The sequence below is a fragment of the Asparagus officinalis genome, chromosome 8 (genome assembly GCF_001876935.1).
Source record: "Asparagus officinalis chromosome 8, Aspof.V1, whole genome shotgun sequence".
NCBI lineage: Eukaryota > Viridiplantae > Streptophyta > Magnoliopsida > Asparagales > Asparagaceae > Asparagus > Asparagus officinalis.
In genome coordinates, this window is record NC_033801.1 from 20,002,637 (window position 1) to 20,024,811 (window position 22,175).

General features: G+C 34.5%; 1 protein-coding gene across 2 annotated transcripts; it reads left to right on the top strand.

The window, feature by feature from the left end:
• On the top strand, positions 4,263-22,175 carry LOC109822891 (something about silencing protein 10). 2 transcript variants are annotated; one of them, XM_020389150.1, is made up of 18 exons: positions 4,263-4,329; positions 4,413-4,533; positions 8,352-8,465; positions 8,547-8,594; positions 8,684-8,727; positions 8,864-8,972; positions 9,635-9,786; positions 9,909-10,064; positions 10,419-10,558; positions 13,030-13,114; positions 16,878-17,060; positions 17,271-17,417; positions 17,494-17,568; positions 17,670-17,803; positions 17,935-18,061; positions 21,148-21,425; positions 21,541-21,679; positions 21,779-22,175. In XM_020389150.1, the coding sequence occupies exons 3-18, from the start codon at positions 8,354-8,356 to the stop codon at positions 21,908-21,910; spliced, it is 2,061 nt and encodes a 686-aa protein (XP_020244739.1). In that variant the 5' UTR covers positions 4,263-4,329; positions 4,413-4,533; positions 8,352-8,353; the 3' UTR covers positions 21,911-22,175. The 2 variants fall into 2 exon arrangements, with proteins under 2 accessions (XP_020244739.1, XP_020244738.1); XM_020389149.1 differs by lacking the exons at positions 4,263-4,329; positions 4,413-4,533 and adding an exon at positions 8,194-8,260.

Genomic DNA, 22,175 nt, shown 5'->3' on the forward strand with positions numbered 1-22,175 from the left:
TTTCTTATAACTTGTTGAGTGGAGTATCTAGTACCTCTATAAATTATCCAACTTTACTAAATCCAAACAAAGTAGGCTGAAAATGCAATTTACTTAACCCTCTTTATATAAGCTTTGCCCTTTAAATCATTAGAAAATCAATTCACAATACACCTACAGTCACAAATTTCTCCATTTAAAGCAAGTTATAGCCCTATTCCATGTCTTTGCAATAAAAATACAACTGAAAAAGAGATAATTGTGGTTTTCCCAATCAGCTTCACAAAAGAGCACATTGATAACTATTGACCATACTCATTTTACTGAGTCTATCAAAAGTAAGTAATAATCTTGGTAACATAGCTAACAAGAGAATCATGAAATATGCTTGTAAAACCCCATAAATTTGAATATTTTATGATAAATAATGAAAAATATATTATATAATGAAAAATAACATAACTTAATGTTTGAGTATGATAGTAATTGATTTGAGATCAATTCAATGTATATTTGTGAAAAAACCTAATTAGCTTAACACAAGAGTTTGATTTATGTTCGAGAAAATTTTAGTAAGTGATTATCAAAGTTTAAGTGTTGTTATATGTTTTATATATGTTTTAGTATGTTTTAAACATGATTGAATCATAAAGTCGACATGAACACAACACGGTGTAGAAACCTGCACAGTCTAGAAAATTCATCCATGGTCGATCGCGCCTAACCGGCGGTCGACCGCGTGCCAGGCAGAAGCCTAGGCAACTCTGAAAACCTATCGCGGTCGACTGCCGCATAATTGCGGTCGACCGCCAACCCCTTTTTATGGGTTGTGCATATTTTGTTCGATATTGTTTTGGTTTTTGAGAGAGTTTCTCGATCTTGTACTAATATATTATGACGCATAAGAGTTGTTTAACACCATGAATGATGGTGAACACCAGTTATGGACACGCACACTGAGATATGTGCATGTACACTTAGATTATGTTGTGTGAACATACTTCTTGTCGCAAGTTAAATCGATAAATACATATAAAGAGTATAGATATTTTATGTATCCGGGAATAGGAAGATAAAACCTATTTGCCGCAGAATGATTGAGTAAGAATATTATAATATTATCGTTATTTTATGTATCCGGAATAGGGAGATAAAACATATTTCTGCAGGACGATTGAGTAAAAGTATTACAAAAGTATCGTCATTTCATGTATCCGGAATAGGGAGATAAAACATATTTTTGCAGGACGATTGAGTAAGAGTATTATAAAAGTATCGTCATTTTATGTATCCGGAATAGGGCGATAAAACCTATTGCCGCAGAGCAATTGAATAAGAATATTACAAGAGTATCGCTATTACACAAGGAGATGCACACATATATGTAGTATCAGTTGTAGTTACTCCCATGTTAGATTACCCATGAGTATGATACATTCTTTGATGTGTGGCATACATGACATGGCCTATGGTGATTTTTGAGTTGAATGATATTCTCTTATTATTGCACTAACTACTTAAGAAGTAGTTCGAGATTGTGACATTGGTTCTATATGGTTGAGGCTTGGAGTATTTCTTTTGAGTATTATTTTTATTCATAGAGTTAGAATTAGTATTTAGGGATCTATAATTTAAGACATATGGTATATATATGAGGATTTTCTTGTTTGAAATATTTCGCTCGATGTACTACGTCTCGTCTTGTAGGTGTCTAAATATTAACTCTATTAGATATAGGAAAAATGATATAGGTAGACTATGCTTAATAGATAGAGTCTCCACTTTATCTAGCAGCCCTTCCCCTAGGGACGGATGGAGGTGATCTTACTGTAGCGTTCTAACGCTCTTGTTGTTGTTTTTTTTGTTTAAATTATCTCTTTTAGGCAAATCAGAGTTTCGGAGAGCCACAGGATGACGGAGTTCTAGCATAGTCGCCGTTGCACAGTTTTAGTAGTTGAAGCTCCACTGTATGGTTATATTCATTGTTCAGACTTTAGAGTTGTATTTATTTTTTTAGAGGCTGAGTACCTTAGTGAGATTTCATTTGACTCATTGTGTTGAGATGTATTTCAGACTCGGAGATATTTTTATTCTTTTTCAATTGGACTCATTTATTGATATACTTCTTCTATGCATATCTGATTTTATACTACTTCTATTATTTGCTTGTTTTGTACCTTTACTTAATTGTTGATTCCACTAGAGAGATAGTGACTGTGATTGTGAAACATGTCGTAGCATGGTGTTTGGTGCTTTGCAGGTTTGATAATTCGAGTTTTACCATGGACTGCAATCTTGTGTGAGCCCTGAGGCGTCACAATGCTTACGCATATTGAGAAGACTACTTACAGCATGATACCATTGCGCATTTGATGGTTGTTGAGCAATATTCTTATACATGCAAGATATTTTGAATTGGTCATTCCTTCCCCAATAACAAAATTTATCTAGAATTGCTTTTTTGCAACCCATTTTTAGCACCAATTCATTTCTTATCTTCAAAACTTGTTTCGAAGACTAAGAATCATTCCGTTTCATAGGGACATTCTAAATTGTGTACCTTCTTAAATAATTTTCTTGTAGTCACTTGATCCATAACATGTCCTTTTTCTTATGTATGCACCTTAGCAATTTTATAGCTGATACCTTACTCTAGATAGATATAGAAAAAATTACTAGCCTCCCATCTTTAACATTTTGATAAATATTTTACCATGCAACAAGAGGAATATTGTTTGATCTGTGAGAACAATCACACAAAAACTTTCTGCAAATCTCATCTATTTTCTAAAGAACTCTCTTTGGTGACCAAAAAACATGCACACCAAAATAAAACACTTCTCACAAGCTATAGTCTACATGCATAGGATAAGCATCTAGCATACCAATTTTGAATCTTTTTAGTAATTTTTTGTTTAACATCTCCTCACAATTTGCAATCGAAAGCCTTTTTTATAGACCAAATGCACCTCAAGATATCTTATTCAAAAATTGCCTTCAGGATAATCAAGCGATGTTATGATCTTATTCTTCATTTCATTCTCAACACCCCCTCAAAAATATAAAGTATTTGATAGGATTGGCTTCGATCCCATATATTTTCCCAAATTCATCATCAAATTAAACAATCCTGTAGAGATTTCATTGTGGCCGGATCACCTCTACCAAAAAGCAATAAGTCATCATCAAATATAAGATAATAAATATTCATTTTGATATACTTTGGATAGTGTTTGAATACCTCTTTTAAGTTAACTTGAGCAATCTTAAGAGATTTTCCATACCTAGGATTAAAAGATAATAAGAGAGATGATCTCCTTGTCTAAATTTTTTCTTCTTCTAGGAAAGCAATCATGCAAAGCCCCTTTAAAGAGTATGAAGTAAGAGGAAGTAGTACACAAGTCATGATCCAGTGCATATTTTTGGAAGAAAAGTCAATACCACACAACAAATCATGTAGAAAATTCCAATCTAAAGTGTCATAGGCTTTTTTAAATTAACATTTATCATTTCTCTAGGAGAAATATTCTTTCTGTTGTAATATTTAACTACTTCATAAGCCAATAAGATGTTATTAGTAATTACTCTCCCTTTGATAAAAGCATTATGTGCATCACTGATGAGGTAGCACAAGACAGTTTGAAGCCTACTAATGAGAATTGATATAACTTCGTAAACAAAGTTACAACATAAAATTGGCCTAAAGCCTGATGCCTATTTAGGACCAAATACTTTAGGGATGAGGGTTATAGTTATGGAATTAATCTATTTTAAAAACTTCCCATTAAGAAATAATTCCTTCATTGCATAAACAATATCCTCTCCAATGATGTTCCAAACACTTCTGAAAATCTTTGTTGAATATACATCAAGCTTTGTTCCTTCTTTGCATAAACAAGATCCTCTCTAATGATGTTCCAAACACTTCTGAAAATATTTGTTGAATATCCATCAAGCTTTGGTGTCTTATATTTTAAAATTGAAAAAACAGATTTTTTTCCTAAGTGACTAGCTGGATAAGTAAATCCTGGTGCTCTTGAATTAAACATAAACCAAACCGAATCAAGTGACACCTAGATTTTTGTATGTTCTTTTGTAAAACATTAAAATCTACTCCATAATGACAATTTTCTTAGTTAATCTATTATCATTAGAATCTTAGAGAACAAAAACTTTATTAAAGTATCTTCTACTTTTCATAAACATCAAGGAAGTAATGAGTACATCTATCCAGAGCCGGCCTATAGCATAGGCAGGTGAGGCGTTCGCCTGGGGCCCCCAAAAAATAGGGCCCCCGAAAAATAGCTGGCATCCTTACATAGAAGCCCATCAAAGTCTAATAAAATCAAAGTAAGTCCCGTCCATCAGCTGGCATCCTTACACTCACAGCTCAAACGGTCAAATCTTTTATTAATTAATTCCCACTTTCCCAGATCACAATTCAAGTCTCAAAGAATTGCCCCCCATTCAAGGAAGCTTTTCATAATCAAGTCCACAGGACCACAGAATGAATCTCTTAAAATGCCCGGCGACCTGAACGTTGAGTATGTAGCGGTAAGCCCCGAACTTGGAGCTGGCAATTTCGTACGTCTCTTACGCTTTTGAGTTTTGATCTTTTTTTTTCCGTCAAAGTTTGAATCTTTTTTGGGTTTGGATTGATGGGTAATCTTTGCTTCTTGAAGATGACGGTACTTTTCTAAAAGTTTATCAATTTTTATTCTCTATTGTCAAAGTTTGAACATTTTGATTGGTTCAGCTAGCTGGTGGGTAATCCTTAATTCTGAATATTAAAACCTTTGTTTTCTGTCAACTTCTCCTTTTTTTTAGAGTGAAAATTGCACTTTAACGTTCTAAAATTAATCCTTCTAAACTTTCATGTGAGCCATTCCTTTCAATTTTTTGGGTTTTGTTTCGATATTTGTTGTTAATTTTGTCAAACACGATTAATTTTGTTACTGTTCAATGTCAAATTCAGTGTTTCTAATTGAAAGGAAGAAACACGAGAGGATTCAGACGGATTTATTTTTCGTGTATAGGCCGGCTCTGGCCCCGATCGGACTCGCCACTCGGCCCACTCTGCCGAAGTTGTAGAGAGTCGAGTAGTACTTGAGCCAGAAAATATTGACTGTAGGAGGGCCCCTTTAGGATTTTTGTACAAATTTTTGCCTAGGGCCCCCGAATGCTCAGGACCGGCCCTGAGCACTATTATCAACATTTTAGTCCTGATCCCAAGAATGAACGAGTCATGATTCATCGAGCTCATAGTAAGATCATTCCATAACATGTACATGTCATTTGTAAGAAGGAGGGCCCCTTTAGGATTTTTGTACAAATTTTTGCCTAGGGCCCCCGAATGCTCAGGACCGGCCCTGCATCTATCTTCCTATATAGCCCAATTGATTCTTGCCTTATGTTAAAAAAATGGCATTTCAATATTAGCTAGCTTCCAAAACTTATTAGGAATCTCTTTCTCTTTCTCCATGAGTGTCTAATTAAACAAGTCATTTTGCATTTGATTCTGGATAGTCTCTAACTCCTACTTATCTCTTAAAACTTGATTACTAATATACCTGAATTCCTTCTTATTAACTCCTTGAAACTCAATATTGGGTTCTTTTAGTTTATGTACTAACTTGAACATAGATCAACCAATGAAATTTTTTATCCGCACTTTCTTTAATAGTTTTTTAAATTTAGGATACTTAGCCCACATGTTAAAGAAGCTGAACGACTTTTTAGAGTTGTGTTGATCCTCAAAGATGGATACAACACCAGGTGAATGATTAGAGAAAGAGGAATATAAAAAATCCACTTGGCTAGCATTGTAAGCAATAATCCAAGCAATGTTGATAAGGACCATATTAATTTTAGTACAGATTCTAACACCATTTCCTTGCTTAGTAGACTATGTAAAATGACGTCCTATATGATTCATATGAAAAAGACTGTAAGAATGAATACAATCTTAAGAGTCTTTAGTCTCATTGTGCACCCATCCCCAGTTATTAGCAATTTTCCTCAGTGTAGCTGAATCTTTATTCATTTTAACTCTGGTTTCTAAGATAACGATACAAGACACATAATCGAAAAAAGAGACTTTTAGACAAGTATTGTTTGAGAGGTTTTTTTAAAACCTCCCACATTGCAACATGTTAAACTCATTGAGTTGAAGGTCCATCTCTATCTATAAAAGGTGAGATTTATTTTGCATTCACCATTTTGCCTCTTTGCATCATTCACATATAATGAGGAGATATGGTTGACTTGAGGGATCATAGAAGGAGTATCATTGATAACTACTTCAGAGTTTCCAGGTTTTGTCACTTCTTTCCATTATTGTGCATTTATATTGGCTTGGATTCTCAATTTAGTTTCCTGTTGAGAATTGACATTTTTATATTGCAGAACATTACCTTTATCTACATTATTCGCCTGCTGAGCATTATTTTTATTGCATTTATCTCCTACTGAGCTTCATTTAGTTAGTTACGCTTATGTCTTTGGAACCCACTTCACATTTATCTTTCTCCTAGAAAAGATATAATCATGAACAATCTTCTTTCTCTTATAAAAAAATTATTTTACTAGTCAAATATCACATTTTCTCCCATTATAAGAGGGTAATATATCTACATCTCCAGCTCATACAAAAACTATAATACATTGCCACACATAGTGGCGAATCGAGGATTTTATCCAAGTGGTATACCTATATAGCTTAGTGCTACGTTATCTTAATCCTCATAGTGTCTTAAGTAATAAATATAAGTAAAAATCAATAATTTAGAGGTGTCTTGTGACATTAGGGCATGTTTGGTTGATTTCCTAAAATCAAAGAAAAGGAAATATGATAAGAAAACCATTAAAAGTTGATTTCCATCAATTTCCTAAAAAAAGTTATATATGAGTTTCCTTAAAAATGAGTCACATCATCTAATAAAATTGTGATAACTCATCTCATGACATCACTTTTCTTAGTTTTAAGAAGTGAACCAAACATAAGAAAAGAACCTATTATAGGAAATAGGTTTCGTATAACTGATTTCCTTGTTTTTTAAGCCAACCAAATAGCCCCTTAATGGACATTATATGGCTCTTTCACCAGCCACCTAAGAGGTTAAAATTTTTAAGTTTTAATCCTAAAAGTTAGTTCTATTACCTAAAAATAATTCCAAAGTCTTGAGCAACTTGCTTTATGTTGTTGTGCTCAAAATAAAGATGCAAAATGACGTGCATTGAATATTGATCACTAGGAAATAAGTGGGTAATGTCAGTAGAACTTGGCCCCATTTATAAGTCTAGAGTTGCTTGCTATATGCATTGCATTTTGTGGTTCTAACAGACCTAAACAATTTTAATTTTTTTTTGTTAAATGGTGTTTAGGGGAATTTTTTACTATGATATTCCAACTTTAAATATTTCAAAAAAACTTCATTTTTTTGTTAAAATTATGTTTTTGTTGTTAAAATTTTATTAAATTTTGGTATATTACAGTTAAAAAACTTTGAAGTTTAGGATGCTAGCCTTAAGTTTTATTGAAATATTAGTGTTTTTAGGGCGAAAAAACTTTGTGGTAAAAAAATTTAAAAATTAGGTAAGTATTAGGGTATGTTTTGGGAGAGAGGGAAAAAGCTTCAAGATAGCAAAGTTAAAAATGGAATAAACTTTGATGGTAGCAAGTAAATCAAAACTGAAAAAGTTAAAATTACAATGATGTTAGTACAATAAGTAATATTGAGCATAAATTCACGGGATTGAAATCAAATTTAAATGTGTTCTATAGTACTAATTTAATAAATAACTGCCAATTAATAATATGTAAATACACAATTCTGAATAGAGCATGTAGTCCTATTTTTAACTCAAAAAACAAACTACGCATTTTTTTATAGTGGATGAATTCTTTAATATATAAAATTACATGCTTCTAGCTACGTTAATGTTTTTTTTATTTTTTATTCCTGAGAAACCAAAGTTTATATTAAAACATTTATTGAAACTAATAACTACAAAATATATTCGACTTAAGCGGGCTGACTCACGCACATCAAAACCTTCCTGAACTTCCTAACGGGCATGGTGTGGGTACGGGTCGGATCCCGATTACAATTGTCCATTAACGATATCATCCGCCGATCTTTGCCCTAAAAAATCAAAAGGCCATATCAGTGACCTCGCGCGAATTTCCCTCTCTCCCTCTCTCTCTCTCTCTCCCCCCCGCCGTCCTCCGATACCTAAATCTTTTTCCGTCGCTTCTCTTAGTCACAGAAGTAAAGCACAGGTAGTTAGTATACAAAAACCTCAGTCTTTTCCGTTATTAAAGATATTTTTGGGCTGAAGGTTCATCTTTTTCTCGGTGTTTTGTTTTGGAGCAATGGGGAAAGGATCGAAGAGACCCAGGAAACCCTCAGGCAAGAAATCCGCTGTAGTTGAGAACGAAGATTACGTCTTTAGAGAAGAAGACATCGATGACGAAGTCGACGCTTGTGAGCATTAGTTGAATCGAATCTTCTCACATTCTTAATTTGGTTAAGTTTCTAATAGTCTTTCTGGATTCGTGCTTGCAGTTCATAAGCAGCGGGATATGGTTCCTCTCAGTATCAATGGGGATGCTGGTGAGTGTTAATAAAGTTGTGATTTTTATGCAACCCTAGTGTGAAATCTTGCTAATATTTGCGCTGTTTGGTTGTAATTATTGGCGCAGCTGATTCGGACGAAGAAATGGAGCAATCGGTGTTTGATCTTGAGGTAACAGTTACAGTTGTCTTACATTGAGAGAATTGTGCTTAGGTCTACCGTTAAATTTTGTGCATATATGTTTCAATTTTTTATGGGTACTTAGGTGTTGAATTATTTGTTGTCATATAATGTGATTGGTGTTTAGGGTCATGATGAGGACAGTCAGAATAGCAAAAGCGAGGATGATGGTGATGAAGAAGATGACGACGATGGTGTTGATGAAGAAGTTCCACTTAAGGGTTTTGCTGCAAAGAGTAAGTTGAATTGGTTATTGGAGATTATAGTGTTTTCTTATGTTTGTTTCCTTTTTATAACTTTGGATTTTTTTAATACGATCATAGTTCACTTAATTTGTGTCTCTTTTCAAGTAGATCACATTCAACAGAGTTACAAACAGCGAGACATTGCCAAGTTATATTTCTTTGCTGTTAGTGTTATTGTTATTAGCATGACTACTACTATTGTGATTATTATGTGCTGCTAAATTAGGGATCTCCCGTTCATGCTTCCCTAAAAACAAAAATCATATCTATAGATTTGCTTTATTGTGATGGAACTAATTTTGAAATATTCTTTGGTGGTTGATATACTATAAACTTAGCCTTCTGTATTGCTTTATTTATTTTAAAACAGAAACGGGATATTCTTTGTTCAAGATTCATTGTTATATACTGTTTACGAGCACTGGATTTGTTGTGATTTACTTGTTGCATCTTTGTAGCTTTTTCTTATATTCAATAATAAAGAAGTAAAGTACTATACGATATTATACTAGAGTTAGTTTGCATGTTTATAGATGAGCTCTCTTGGATTAATTTTAATTATGGTTGTCTAATTTTTTTTCATGTGAAAATATTAGAAGTGTTCTATATTGAAAATAAGTTATTTGAAGTATCTGATAAAGAAATTTATTCAGTTGCGAGACAGGCGAAATATCTCAAGCAGAAGTTTGGCGGAGTTGACGATGACATGAATGATGATGACAATGAAGATGAAGATGAAGGAAAAAAGGTCCCATGGGGTAGAAAGAAGGACAGATATTATAATGCTGACAATGTTGATGTTGAGGTATGAAATTCCCTTACTTCCACGCAACTAAACCTTTATATGTTCTTAGAATAAGTAATTTGTGTTGGAACTTGAATCAACCCTAATTTCTACCACTTTCTACTTTTTTTTTCAACCAAAAGCATCAATCAAGTGATGAGGACCTCCTCAAGGAAGAGGAGAATGAGGTAGTGAAGATACAAAGAGAGAAGGCACACTCTTTTGCCATGGAAGATTTTGGCCTGGAAGATGACAACGAAGTTGATAGTGATTCAGATGGGCAAGAAAAGGCCTTCAAGGTAATAACTAATACCCTTGTGTTTCATCTTGAACTTTTTGACATTTTTTCTGATATCCATCAAGTGTGCAAATTGGATATTAATTGCTACATGAATTTATGGGGAGTTTGTGTCTTATAATTTGGATGGATGGCTTTTGTTAAGAAGTTGCAACTTTGAGCGGATAGCCATTACTGCACAGATACCTTCTCATGATCTGCTTTCTTTGTTTAGAGAAGTATATTTGTTACATCACGATTTGAAATTGTAAATCTCTATGTAAACTCATAGAATATTAGTTTCATATTAAGAAATGTAGGCATTACTTTTTCTTCCTTAGTTTTGGCTTCCTGAAAGTGATATACCTTTTTACAGGGTGCTTTTGCTGGAAATAAAACTTCCCTGAAAAATAATGTTGATGCTTCACTTGTAGACAATCCCTTTGACAGTTATGAGAAAGTGAGAAAGGATCTTACTTGCTTATCAAAAGAGGAGCAAATGGAGGTGGTGTATAGGTATGACATCCTGTGGGTTATCTCCTGAACGTTACTATTCATGTCTTTTATGCCAATTCTTGATGGACTGGAGGTGTTAGACAAACGCGGAATGTTTGTGTCCTACATGACCCCTTCAGCTGAGCAAATTTTTTTGTGCACGTGCGTGCATGTGTGTGCATGTGCGCTATTGCTTCAAGTTCTTTCTTATATGGCCTTTTTGCTCGTTTTTACTGAATAACTTGATATGGATTACACAGGTCATTAGACCTTAGTAACTCATTACTGGAACTATAGTGCTTACACTGGACCTGACTAATGAATTTAAAATCTTACGGGAAAAGCTAGCCATCCACAGAAGCCTCTGTGACCGCTCATGTCCTTCAGGCTGCAATGGGCTTAAGCCTCAAGGAAATAAACAAATTAGATATTTGGATGTTAGCCAATCACAAATTCATATTTGGATGTTAGGAATAAACAAATTAGATTCTTTTATTGGATGTTTATCAATCACAAATTCATATTTGGATGTTAGTCTGTTACATTGTGAAACATGCTAGTAAAGTCTTCCTGGTTAGGAAGTCGTGAGTTGAGAATATTTTGTTCTGATGATTTTTGACCATGGCCCATAATCCAGATCCTTTTTATGGCTGCTACTGCTGCATACCACCGATTAAAATCAGAATCCTGGTTTCATCTCTTTGTCTCTCCTTTTCCTCCTGTAATTATTTTTCCTTATAGTTGCTACTGCATCAGCATCAAAATCGAATCTCAAGAAATAAAGGTGCACATTCATTGATAAACATGTCAGTGATCAACGTGGTAACAGTAAGCAGTATGGGTAAAATATGAAATGAAAACATGCTTCAATAATCTTGATTGTGCAAATGGATCATGAAAATGAAGAATTTTTAATCTTTTGTACTGTTTATGCTCATGTTAGCCGTTAGTGGTCAGAAGTGACGAAAAAAAAAGAAACGAAGAAGCTATGTAGCAAATTCTTCCATAGGTGTTTTGATCCATCTTCCTGTCATCGTATTAGATGTTTCAGACAAGGTTTCTTAAAGAAGCAATTTCATTTTGATCTTTAAGAGAACTGTGCATTTTTATCTATCATAAGGATCCATGGGTCGCGATATTGTAGTTACTTATTTTGTCATGAAATTGTGTAATCTTGTTCTTCTTGGTCAAAGTGCTGACTTTGATAATTGTGAGTAGACCCCATGTACTATTGCCCATTTATTAATAGACCCCTTGAGGGGATTATTTGGCTCTAAAAAGAGTGAAAATAGTTTAGAGGAGGCTGATAGACCCCTATTAGTTATATATTTTCCTTTGATGATAATATACCCCCAATTGTTAAAAAATTTTCACTTGTAAAAGAGTTGAAAAAGTTCATTTTTTTTGGGGGGGGGGGGGGTATCCTACCAAAGAGATATACAATATGATATATGCAAGGATATGAAAACTAACACAATGGGTAAACAATAAGAACTAGATAGTGGATCATATAAATAATGAGACAATGGCAATTGGGCAATGAGCACAAATAAGAATAAACGCCAAAGCACATTCAAACACACAATATGATCACGGAGTTCGGACCTCCAGGGGGTCTATCCGCCCAAATGGAACTACATGGGGTATATTAGCAATTGGGTGATAGTATATGGGTATATTCGCAATTAAGAAGCAACATATGGTGTGAAGAAGCAACATATGTGGGTGGTTTAAGAAGGCTTCTGGATTAGTTCAAAGTTTAAAATAATTTCTTAGCATTGTTTTAAATATCCCGATATAGCTCGATATATCGCTTGATATACTTTTTTATAGGGCTTGTCGTGACCGATATGGTTTCTAAATGTAATGTACTGTTTTTTGGTTATTTTAGGCGATATATCACAGATATTGCTGATATATTAGCTGATACGTTGCCCAATATATCCTTTTATATGGCTTGTGGCAAAAGAATATACCGCATTTGGCAATTTTTGGGTGAGATATAATGATTTTCCCATTATATCAAATGACGTTTTGGCAAAAAAATCAGACAGTGTTACAATGTTGATTTGTACTTTTATTTGTTTTACGAGATTAATTAATGATCCTAAACATATATTATTTACATTTTGTATGCTTAGATTTTAATTAGTATGTTGGGATTACATTTTAGTTTATTATACTATACATGCAAACATTTGTTATGGCATTCCAATATTTGCCAAATATCCCTAATATTTTCCCGATATCTATAATCCAATATGAATTTTGGCCATTCGATATTTCCTCGATATTCAATATTTAAAACCTTGTTTCTTAGAATAATGGACATATATGTTGAGCATTCTCACTTTCTGGTTGTACTAATATATGATCATTTCTTGTTTTGATCCAAACACTCATCTGAATTGTTTGTCTTTTATGGGCATACTTTGCTTTTGAATGATATTTATTATTGTTACATTTTTCACCGGAATGATTGCTTGTTGCAGTTCTGCTCCGGAATTGGTTGGCTTGCTCACGGAATTGGACAAGGCGCTCAATCAGCTTAAACAAGTCAAATCACTTTTATCTGAGGTACTTGTTTTATGATTTCCTTGAACATGAATTCATTTACTTTTAAGATGAATGCCATTCTCTCTCTCTCTCTCTCTCTCTCTGTATTTGTGTGTGTGTGTATTATTGGCTAAAAATCAGAAAACCCTTTTAAATTTGGATGATTATCAGCCTCATAACTTTCAAGATATCAGAAATCCCCCAATAACTTTTAAAATGTTAGAAAACCCCCTTAAGTATAGGGATTATTAGAAAACCCCCTTTGACTTAATATTTTATTAGAAAAACCTGTTACTTTGAGGTTTTATCAGAGAACCTCTGAAAAGAGTGTGGTTTTAAGATAAAATCTCAAAGTTAATGGGGGTTTTCTGATAATCCCTAAACTTATAGGAGGTTTTTGATATTTTCAAAGTTATAGGGATTATCCAATAATCGTCCATTTTTTTTTTTGGGGGGGGGTGTGGTTGTTCTGATATTTAGCCTACATTACTTGTTATATATGTATATGAGAAGAAATAGATATGAGGTGACAGCTCATTTAGCTAGATGAACTACCAAGGGATAGGCTACTGTTGAAGCCACTATAGTCACATTTGTTTGATAGAACTTCATGTGTTATCTCTTGCTATCTCATGATAGTTCATCTAACAAAATGAAAAGACAATTGATAATTAATTATCTGTATATAAGTATGTATTATGATGACTCTTATAAACAAATTATTCAGTGGCACTGTCGAAAAAAATTAATTTTATTTTGGGAATGCGAAACATATCTAGGCCTATTTCTAATCTTTATAAATCAATGAAATATACACGTATAGATTTATGTCCTCGGTTATTTTTTCCTCCCTATCCATCTATAGTTCAAGCTAAAATTGCGTGACAACTATCAAAATTGTCTAAAATAAATAACTCCAAGCATTATAACTAGAACTCATCACCTTAGAACTTTCCAGGGTTCTGTTGTACTTAGGCTTGATTTGGTAGGGGAGGATGGGGGGTGAGGTGAGGGAAAAAAAACAAAAAAATCCTCTTGGTGGGTTTTTTTGGGGTGGGGGGTGTTGGTGTGGGAGTGTAGTGGGAGAAAGTGCAAAATGACTAGAGAATTAAGTGTAAAGGGAGAAACATCCTTCCAATTTGGAGGGAAACACGAGAAGAGGAGAGATTTATTCTACGACTTTTATACCCTCACTAATTTTTCATAGTTATCCAATTGTCTACCTTATCAAACCCTATATTTCTCTCACAAAAAGAAAGGATATCATTGTACTTTAACTAACTCTAACACCTCACCTCCCCTTCCCATCCGCTTAACCGAACAAGAAAAAAAAAACATGGACCTCCCCTCACTCCCCTCCAACCAAATAAGAAGCACAAAATGTATGTCCTTCCTTGCACCTCATTGAGCACCTTATCTCACCTCATCTCCCCTTGTTTGGTATGAGGATGAGAAACAAAGGGGATGAATAAAATGAGAATTCACATTTGTTAGGGGGGTTTAGAAAGGGGAGTAGAGTTGCGTCTTTTTTTTTTTTTGGGTGGGGGTGGGGGTGGGGGTGTGGTTGGGAGTGTTGAGAGAAAGAGAAAAGAAGATTGAAACGAGCAATGTTCAGTAAATACTGACAGGGAATGGAGAAAAAAGTTGTCTCATGATTTTCATATCCTCAAAAGGTTTTCATAATTCTGAAATTACCCACCCTATAAAAAGCTTTATTCCTCTTTTTTGGATTAATTATCATACATTAAAAATTATATATTTTTAAGTGGGGTTATTTTGGTCTTAGTCTGTCAAATCTTCATTATTTCCAAATTAGTCCCTCAAATCATGGAAATTGCTATTTGGTCCATCAAATCATCACATTGCTTTCCATTAGGTTCCGCTGGTTAACAACAGTTAGATCTAAAATATATTCCTTTAAATCTAACTTTTAGTGGTGTGTTTCCTGTTATACCCTTAAGTTTCCAACCTTATAAAGCCGGACCCGTTTAGAACCCAACCCATTTAGATCCTTTAAACTAAACAAGACCAGAATCTGTTAAAACCATTCTTGTCCAATGGCTCTCTCTTTACCCTAACCCATTTTCAGTGCTTTTTCCCATCTCAACCCTATAAAATCCCCAAGAAACCTTCATCCAAAACGTCATCCATCTCTAAAGTCGATTAATCTCATTGAGAAGAGTTTAAGCTCTTTAATGATGTTTGCGGGTTCAAGTACATTAGTGAATGAAGCTAATAGTGATGGATGTCATTGTATCTGTTAGTGTGTTTTGCAATCTAAGTTGTGGTCATGGAGGCAAGGGGAAAATTTAGGAAATCAATTTCTTGCACTTTCCTATTGCGATGAAAGAGAGCAGATGATAGAAATAGGGATTTTTTTTTGTGGTGGTGGTGGTGGTGGTGGTGCGAATTTAACCTAAGGGCATTGTAGTGATTACCCATGTGAAGTTAAGGCCTAACTCAAGCTCAGTTAACTAAATAGACATTAACATGAACAGAGGAACCTAATTGCAAGCAATGTAATGATTTGAGGGATCTAATAGCAAGTTCCATGGTTTGAGGGACTAATTTTGAAATATTGAAGATTTGAGGGACTATATTGAAATAACACCTTCAGGTAAATGATGAGAACACTATCATAATAACGTCAAACACGCGTAGGCCTAAGACTTCAAAATAATAAAGTGTTGCTAACTAATTAACTTAATTTAGGAAAGGCAATTTGAACTCAAGCTATTAGAACTAACGGCTGTCCAAAAGGTGAAAATTTTCAACATAGAACATAAATTTTTACTAGTTCTTTTCTTTTAAAAAATCCCTAATGAAAAGGGTATTATTGTACTTCAACTTATTCATCAACTCACCTCTCCTTCTGATCCCCTCAACCAAACAATAGAAAGTGATATATATTCCTTCACTCCCCCTTCAACCAAACAAGAACCCTAAAAGAGACTCTCTTCCCACCGCCTCATAGCAACCTAATCCCGCATTCCCTTCCCTGCTTAAACCCCTACCAAATCAAGCCTTAGGGTTCCTGTTGACTCTAGAGTCTAAATCTAAATTGCAATCACCACCAATTATAAACTAAAATGTCAGTCTACAAAAAAAAAAAAAAAAAAAACTAAAAAAAAAAAAAAAAAAACAATCGAATAAAAGATAATTTCGATCAAACGAAGTGACTGATCATTCAAAAGCTTTAAACTGATGCATACAAGAGAATAAATTAATAATCCAAAGCTTTCAAGAAATTATAAAATTTATACGAACTACCGTATTTCAGAACTATCGAGTTTGATATAGCTTGCATTAACTTCAACGCTTATATAGTTTCAACCTTTAGACGTCAAGCAACTTCGCAAAATTCCCCAGTAAAACAAAAGAATGTTGCACCAGAACTTTGAAAAACCATTACCAGGGCTGGACAAGGTACCTCATGTTCAACAAATAAGGAGTTGAGCAAAATTGAGATATCAACATAAAGTAATTGAACAAAGGGCTGATTCATTCCCCATTCCTTATTACCTATTCGCGCACGAGTGTTCTGAATCAATTAGCTAGCTATCCATTAATTGAAAATAAAGCAGAATAGTGGCTGAAAATCGATTCACATGTTTTAAGTATTCAAAAGATCGTATCGTGGCTGATTCATATCTGTATCATGGTCGATTACAGATTGATAGAGAATATTATGTTATTTTCATTTGAGCAATTTATGTATGTCTAGTATACTGGATATAAGCTTCCTGCTATTGAACATCCTAATACAGCTTCATGAATATTGAAGGTGTCAAAAGAGAAAAAAGATACAACTGGAGGTTTAATGAAGTATTTGGAGGTGAAACAGATTCTGCTGCTGACTTTTTGCCAAGCAATTGGCTTCTATCTTCTTCTTAAGTCTGAAGGGCATTCAGTACGTGATCATCCAGTAATAGCTCGTCTCGTGGAGATAAAGAACTTGCTGGAAAAGGTATGCACGCACACGTGTATATGCATATATATATGTACACATACTTTCAAAGTTCTTAGTTTTTAAATTCTCTCACTCTCTCACATGATATTTTCTCATGAGGGTTTTCTAATCTTGCAGTTTTATCGACTTTCTATTTTTCTACAGAGAGATGTATTTGAGTTAGGTATCACATCAATATAAACTTTCTATTACATATTTTTCTTGCAGATGGAGCAGATTGATCTTCCTTCCCAAATTGAAGATATTGTGAATCTTACCATGGATGCCGGCATTATTCTTGCTCAACAAAGTGTACCAATGGATTCTGAACCAAACATGACAAATGCATCAGCAAGACCATCCGAAACAGCAGATGTATTCTATTTAATCTCAGATTTATTTCCATAGTCATCAACAGTTAGAATGTTCCTAATTATTGTTATTTCTGCAGCTGAGTGAAACAACCCAATCGATAAAGGGTGTCTCAAAGGATTTTGATGGTAAAAATGCCAGTAAAAATATACAGGTTAAACATCGTAGAGAAGAGACGGTTTTGAATGCTTCCTTGCTTTATTGTAGAATTGAAGAACAAGTTAAAAAAATTTCTGAATGAATTGAAATTCTCAGGTGGATTTACAGAGTATGGAAATGCTGAAAATTAGAGCAAACCTTGAAGCCAAATTGAAGCAGAAGGGAATATATAATTCTTCAAATTTGAATCCTGAAGCAACACAAAATCATGTTTGGAAGCCAGCTAATCAGTATGTATCTTTCATTATCAGAATTTTTATTATTTATAAAGTGTGCATTCTTTCTTGTAATTATCATAACAACAATGTCCTGTTAGCCCTTGTCTACTTTCTAATGCCCGTTGTTTGTTGAATTCTGACAGACGTCTTGAAACACTGGATGATTATGATGATGAAGTGCAGCTAAGTGCAAAAGGACATCATGACAATAATTCTAAGACAAGTTTGTTGCCCTCTAAACTAGTCTCAACCAAAGCAAAGAAGCTCAAGGTATTGTCTGTCATATTGTATCCAATAGCTACATTGAAGTTTATTTATTTATTTAATTTTTTTAAGACGTGGTTTTGCTTTTGGAACTTGCACTTTTCTAGGAAATAGTGACTGATAACTAGATGCAGTTTTTGTTTCTCACTGTTTGGAGTTTCCTGATTTCTGTTCGTATGTAATGATAGCTCTGGTGTATGTACAGTGTTGAAAATGATTACAGGAAAAATAATTTAACTGAAGATAATTATTACCTGAACTGTTTTGGAGGCACAATATGCTTTATGTTGACACATGATAAAAAGCTTTAACCTTAGTGAAGTTTTCAGCTCTTAACAGTCATGTGCTCTCTTTACCGGGCAAAGGTTTTAGGCTTGGTTCACCAATCTTGTTATCTAAATTTACTCATGGAAAATCTTTAGTAATCTTTAAGCTTTGGAATAATAGGACATGTGTAGCCATTTGGTGCTGGCAAAGTATCACTGTAGCAAAGGTTAACCGGTCATAGTTGATGTGCCATTCATGCTCAAATAGTACCCATAAATCATAATATGCACATAATGCCTTCTTGACAAATGGTATGATTACTACATTTCATGTGATACCATCGTGATTATTGGTGGTATACTATATGATCTATATTTTCACAGTAGCTTGACTAGACGTGTTTTCAGTTGAAATAGGTGTTTTAGGCAGTGGATTGAAGTTTATTTTCTTAGGCTTCAGACGCTCCTTGCCCCTGACACTATTGAAAATTGTTCTTGCTTACCCTCCTGAGCAATTGTTAGTCCCTACATGTCCTCTAAACTATTGAATTTGTCCCCTGTTTACCGTCTGAACTATTTTTGGTTCCACGTTGCCCCTTAAACTATTAAATTCTTTCCTGCTTACCTTCAGAACTATCACTTACTCAGTTACCACTTTTTGTTTATAGCTTTGGGGTTATGAGGACAGTGATACTTCAGGGGTTAAGGTTGGACTGAAAATAGTTGATGGGGTTAAGCAGAGACTAATTTTATAGTTTAGAGGCAATGTGAAACAAAAAATAATTCAGGGGGTAAGCAGATAGAAATAAATAGTATAGACGGCATGTAGGGATTAAACCCTTTTTTTAAGGATGTAGTCCTATGCTGTGCAATATTTTCTCATCTGTCATTACATTAGACTGCCAACAAGAAATAAAACCTTTATGATGGCAGATTTAGAGAATTTGAGATATCAGATTCCAGGTGGTTTAAAACCCTATCGTGGTTATTAGCAGTTTGGTAAAGGTTAACCTGATTCAGCTTGTGTGCTCATTGTGGCAATATGCTATGTCATTAACTAATGCTGTTGAATGTTATTATAGGTTTTAGTATTTTACTATGTGCTGGTTAATACTCATCTTCTGCTGACAATTTTGGCGAAAATGGTGCCTGTTAGAGATCACATAATTACAAATTACACGTGAGTTGAGGATCAGGCTGGTACTGGTAGCATCATTTATAAGAAGTTCAAGCAGAACTAAGATAGTTTTAAGTAGAATATAGAAGTTAACAGTAACCATGCATTCAACTGAATGTCTCAAATCCACTAGAACTTAGGAGCCAAAGCCACTACCTGATGGTTTCCATAATTTGGTATATTCAAAGAGGTTGGAAATAACATTATATTTTAAAGAAAATATTTAAGAGCAATTTTGTGAGTTTCATATTTTAGATGTATGTTGTTTTATATTCTACAACTGCATATACTCCTAACCCTTGGCATCTAATTTATGAACCCTACGACCCTAGTTATAACAACTGTAACATGTAGTTTGTTTAATAGCGAGCTTTCCTATCTAGTAGTTGCTTTTTAAATTCAAATACTGAGGTGCAGGGGAAGTAGTTGAGAACAGACAAGACTGGAAGAATCATGAACTTCAAGTTTCTTGTGGTGATAGTAATTTTTAATTATTAAGTTCCATGATTTGAGGAATTCTGGATTTGTAAAATGGCTAAAATACCACTTTAGCCTATAAGTGACACACTCTAACCAATAAGGCCTAAAAAGTAAGGCCGGCAATAATACCTATAAATTAACACAGCTAACCACTTACACCTACTCTAGTCGCTGGAGTTTTGCTTTGAGCGGAAATTTATGGATTTTTGCACATATACCCCTCAAATCTCTCACTTGCAGATTTATCATCTGAATCAAAATATTTACATATAAACCCAAGCTCTCTCTTTCTTCTCAACCTCTCTCTCACTCCCCTCATTTCCCTCCTCCCTTCTCTCCTCCCCTTTCTCCACTGCCTTCTCCACTTTTAATTAATATTTGAGGGGAGATGAGAGAGGAAAGGATAGGAGGGAAGGGGAGAACACTGAGATGGGATCATGAGAGAATAGAGAGGTTGGGAAGAGGAACATGGATGGAGGAGGGGGAGGGGGAGGAGGAGGAGGGGGTGAGGACATTGGAAAGGAGGAAAGGTGAGAGTGAGTAATTTTTGGAAGGAGGAAAGTGGAGAGGACGTGAGAGAGGGGAGAGGAGAATGAAGGAGATGATAGGCAGAGATGATTTTTTGTAAATATTTTGAATTTTGGAGGGCAAATCTATAAACATGAGAGATACGAGGGATATATATGCAAAAATCCATAATTTTCCCGCTCAAATCGAAACTCCGGTGACCGGAGTATGTGTAAACGGTTAAGTGTGTAAATTTATAGGTGTTACTGCCACCAGCGTCACTTTGTTAGTCCTTTTTGGTTAGTGAGTCTCACTTTATAGGCTAAAGTGGTATTTTAGCCTTTGTAAAATTGCATTAAAAGATATATTTTTTGCTTTCTCATTTCTTAAAATGTTTATAATTATATATCCAGCAAAATTTTACATGAATTAACGTGCACATTGGAGGATAAGTTTGGCATTTTCGTAAGCCCTATATTGGAACTCATATTTTCAGCGTTGCTTTTTAATACGATCATGATGGGTTATTTTATTAAAGATACAATTTTCTATTTATCTACTGCATCGTATTCTCTTATTATTTTATCCCCATTTCATGCTTTCTTGCCTTGCTTTGATAGCTTTCGCTATTGACACAATATTTGAAATTACTTCTTTTCAAGCTTATTTCTGGTGACGAGGACTTGCCTAAGAGGGATGATATTGGGGAGAGGCGTAGAAAACATGAACTCCGTGTAATGGCTAGAGCTGGAACCAAATCTCTAGGCGATGGAGATGATTATATGGAGGACGAAGCAGATGATATTAAAGAAACCATGGCGGCTGATGCTACTATGCAAGAAGAAGATGGAGATGAACCAGAATCTGAAGACGAATTCTATACACAAGTAAAGAAACGACGGGCCAACAAACTCATAGCCAAAGCACAACTATATGGCAGGTATGTTTCAATTGCTGTGTTCTGATATGAGAATTGATTGAAAAAAGAAAAGAAGATCTTCGGCTTGATCAAAGTGTAAATGTCTCTTGCCTTTTGTTTATTTTCATCTCTGCAGAACTCCAGCAGTTCCAAACCCATCACCATTGGAAATTGGAGAAGAAGATAAAAGGCAGATTACATACCAAATGGAGAAAAATAGAGGGCTTACTCGAAATAGGAAGAAACTTACCAAAAATCCCCGAAAGAAATACAAGGTAAACATTACTATATGGAACTTATAATAAACTGGCCATTCAGTTATGATACTTTTGAAAGTTCGATATAATTATGTTCTTTTCATTGTTGTATTTTAGATTAAGCATCAAAAGGCAGTTACTCGACGCAAAGGGCAGGTGCGCGACATTAGGAAGCCTACAGGGCCATACGGAGGAGAGGCATCTGGAGTCAACGCCAATGTCAGTCGCAGTATTAGGTTTAAAAATTGAAGGTGAGGCTGCTCGTAATGTAATTTCAATTTTGCTGGAGTTATTGTAACATGCATACTCCAGTCTTATGAGCAAGCAAAAGAATATTTATTGGTTGATTTTGTATACGAATGTTTTGTTCATGTTGATGAACGAGGAAGAGTTGGTTCATAAGGAGGTTCAGAAATGAACGGGCAGGCATTTGATTTATTCTACAGTTTCTGAATTTTTAATTGTTTGACCGTATTTTGTTTACGACAGAAAAATAACTTGGATGCTTCTGATA

What these genes read in the sequence shown, in the direction of transcription:
- LOC109822891 (XM_020389150.1), top strand. Translation starts at nt 8,354, where the DNA reads ATGGGGAAAGGATCGAAGAGACCCAGGAAACCCTCAGGCAAGAAATCC. An exon ending in CAAATGGAGGTGGTGTATAG is followed by an intron (nt 10,559 to 13,029) that starts GTATGACATCCT and finishes TGCTTGTTGCAG; the next exon opens with TTCTGCTCCGGAATTGGTTG. An exon ending in AAAGCACAACTATATGGCAG is followed by an intron (nt 21,426 to 21,540) that starts GTATGTTTCAAT and finishes TCATCTCTGCAG; the next exon opens with AACTCCAGCAGTTCCAAACC.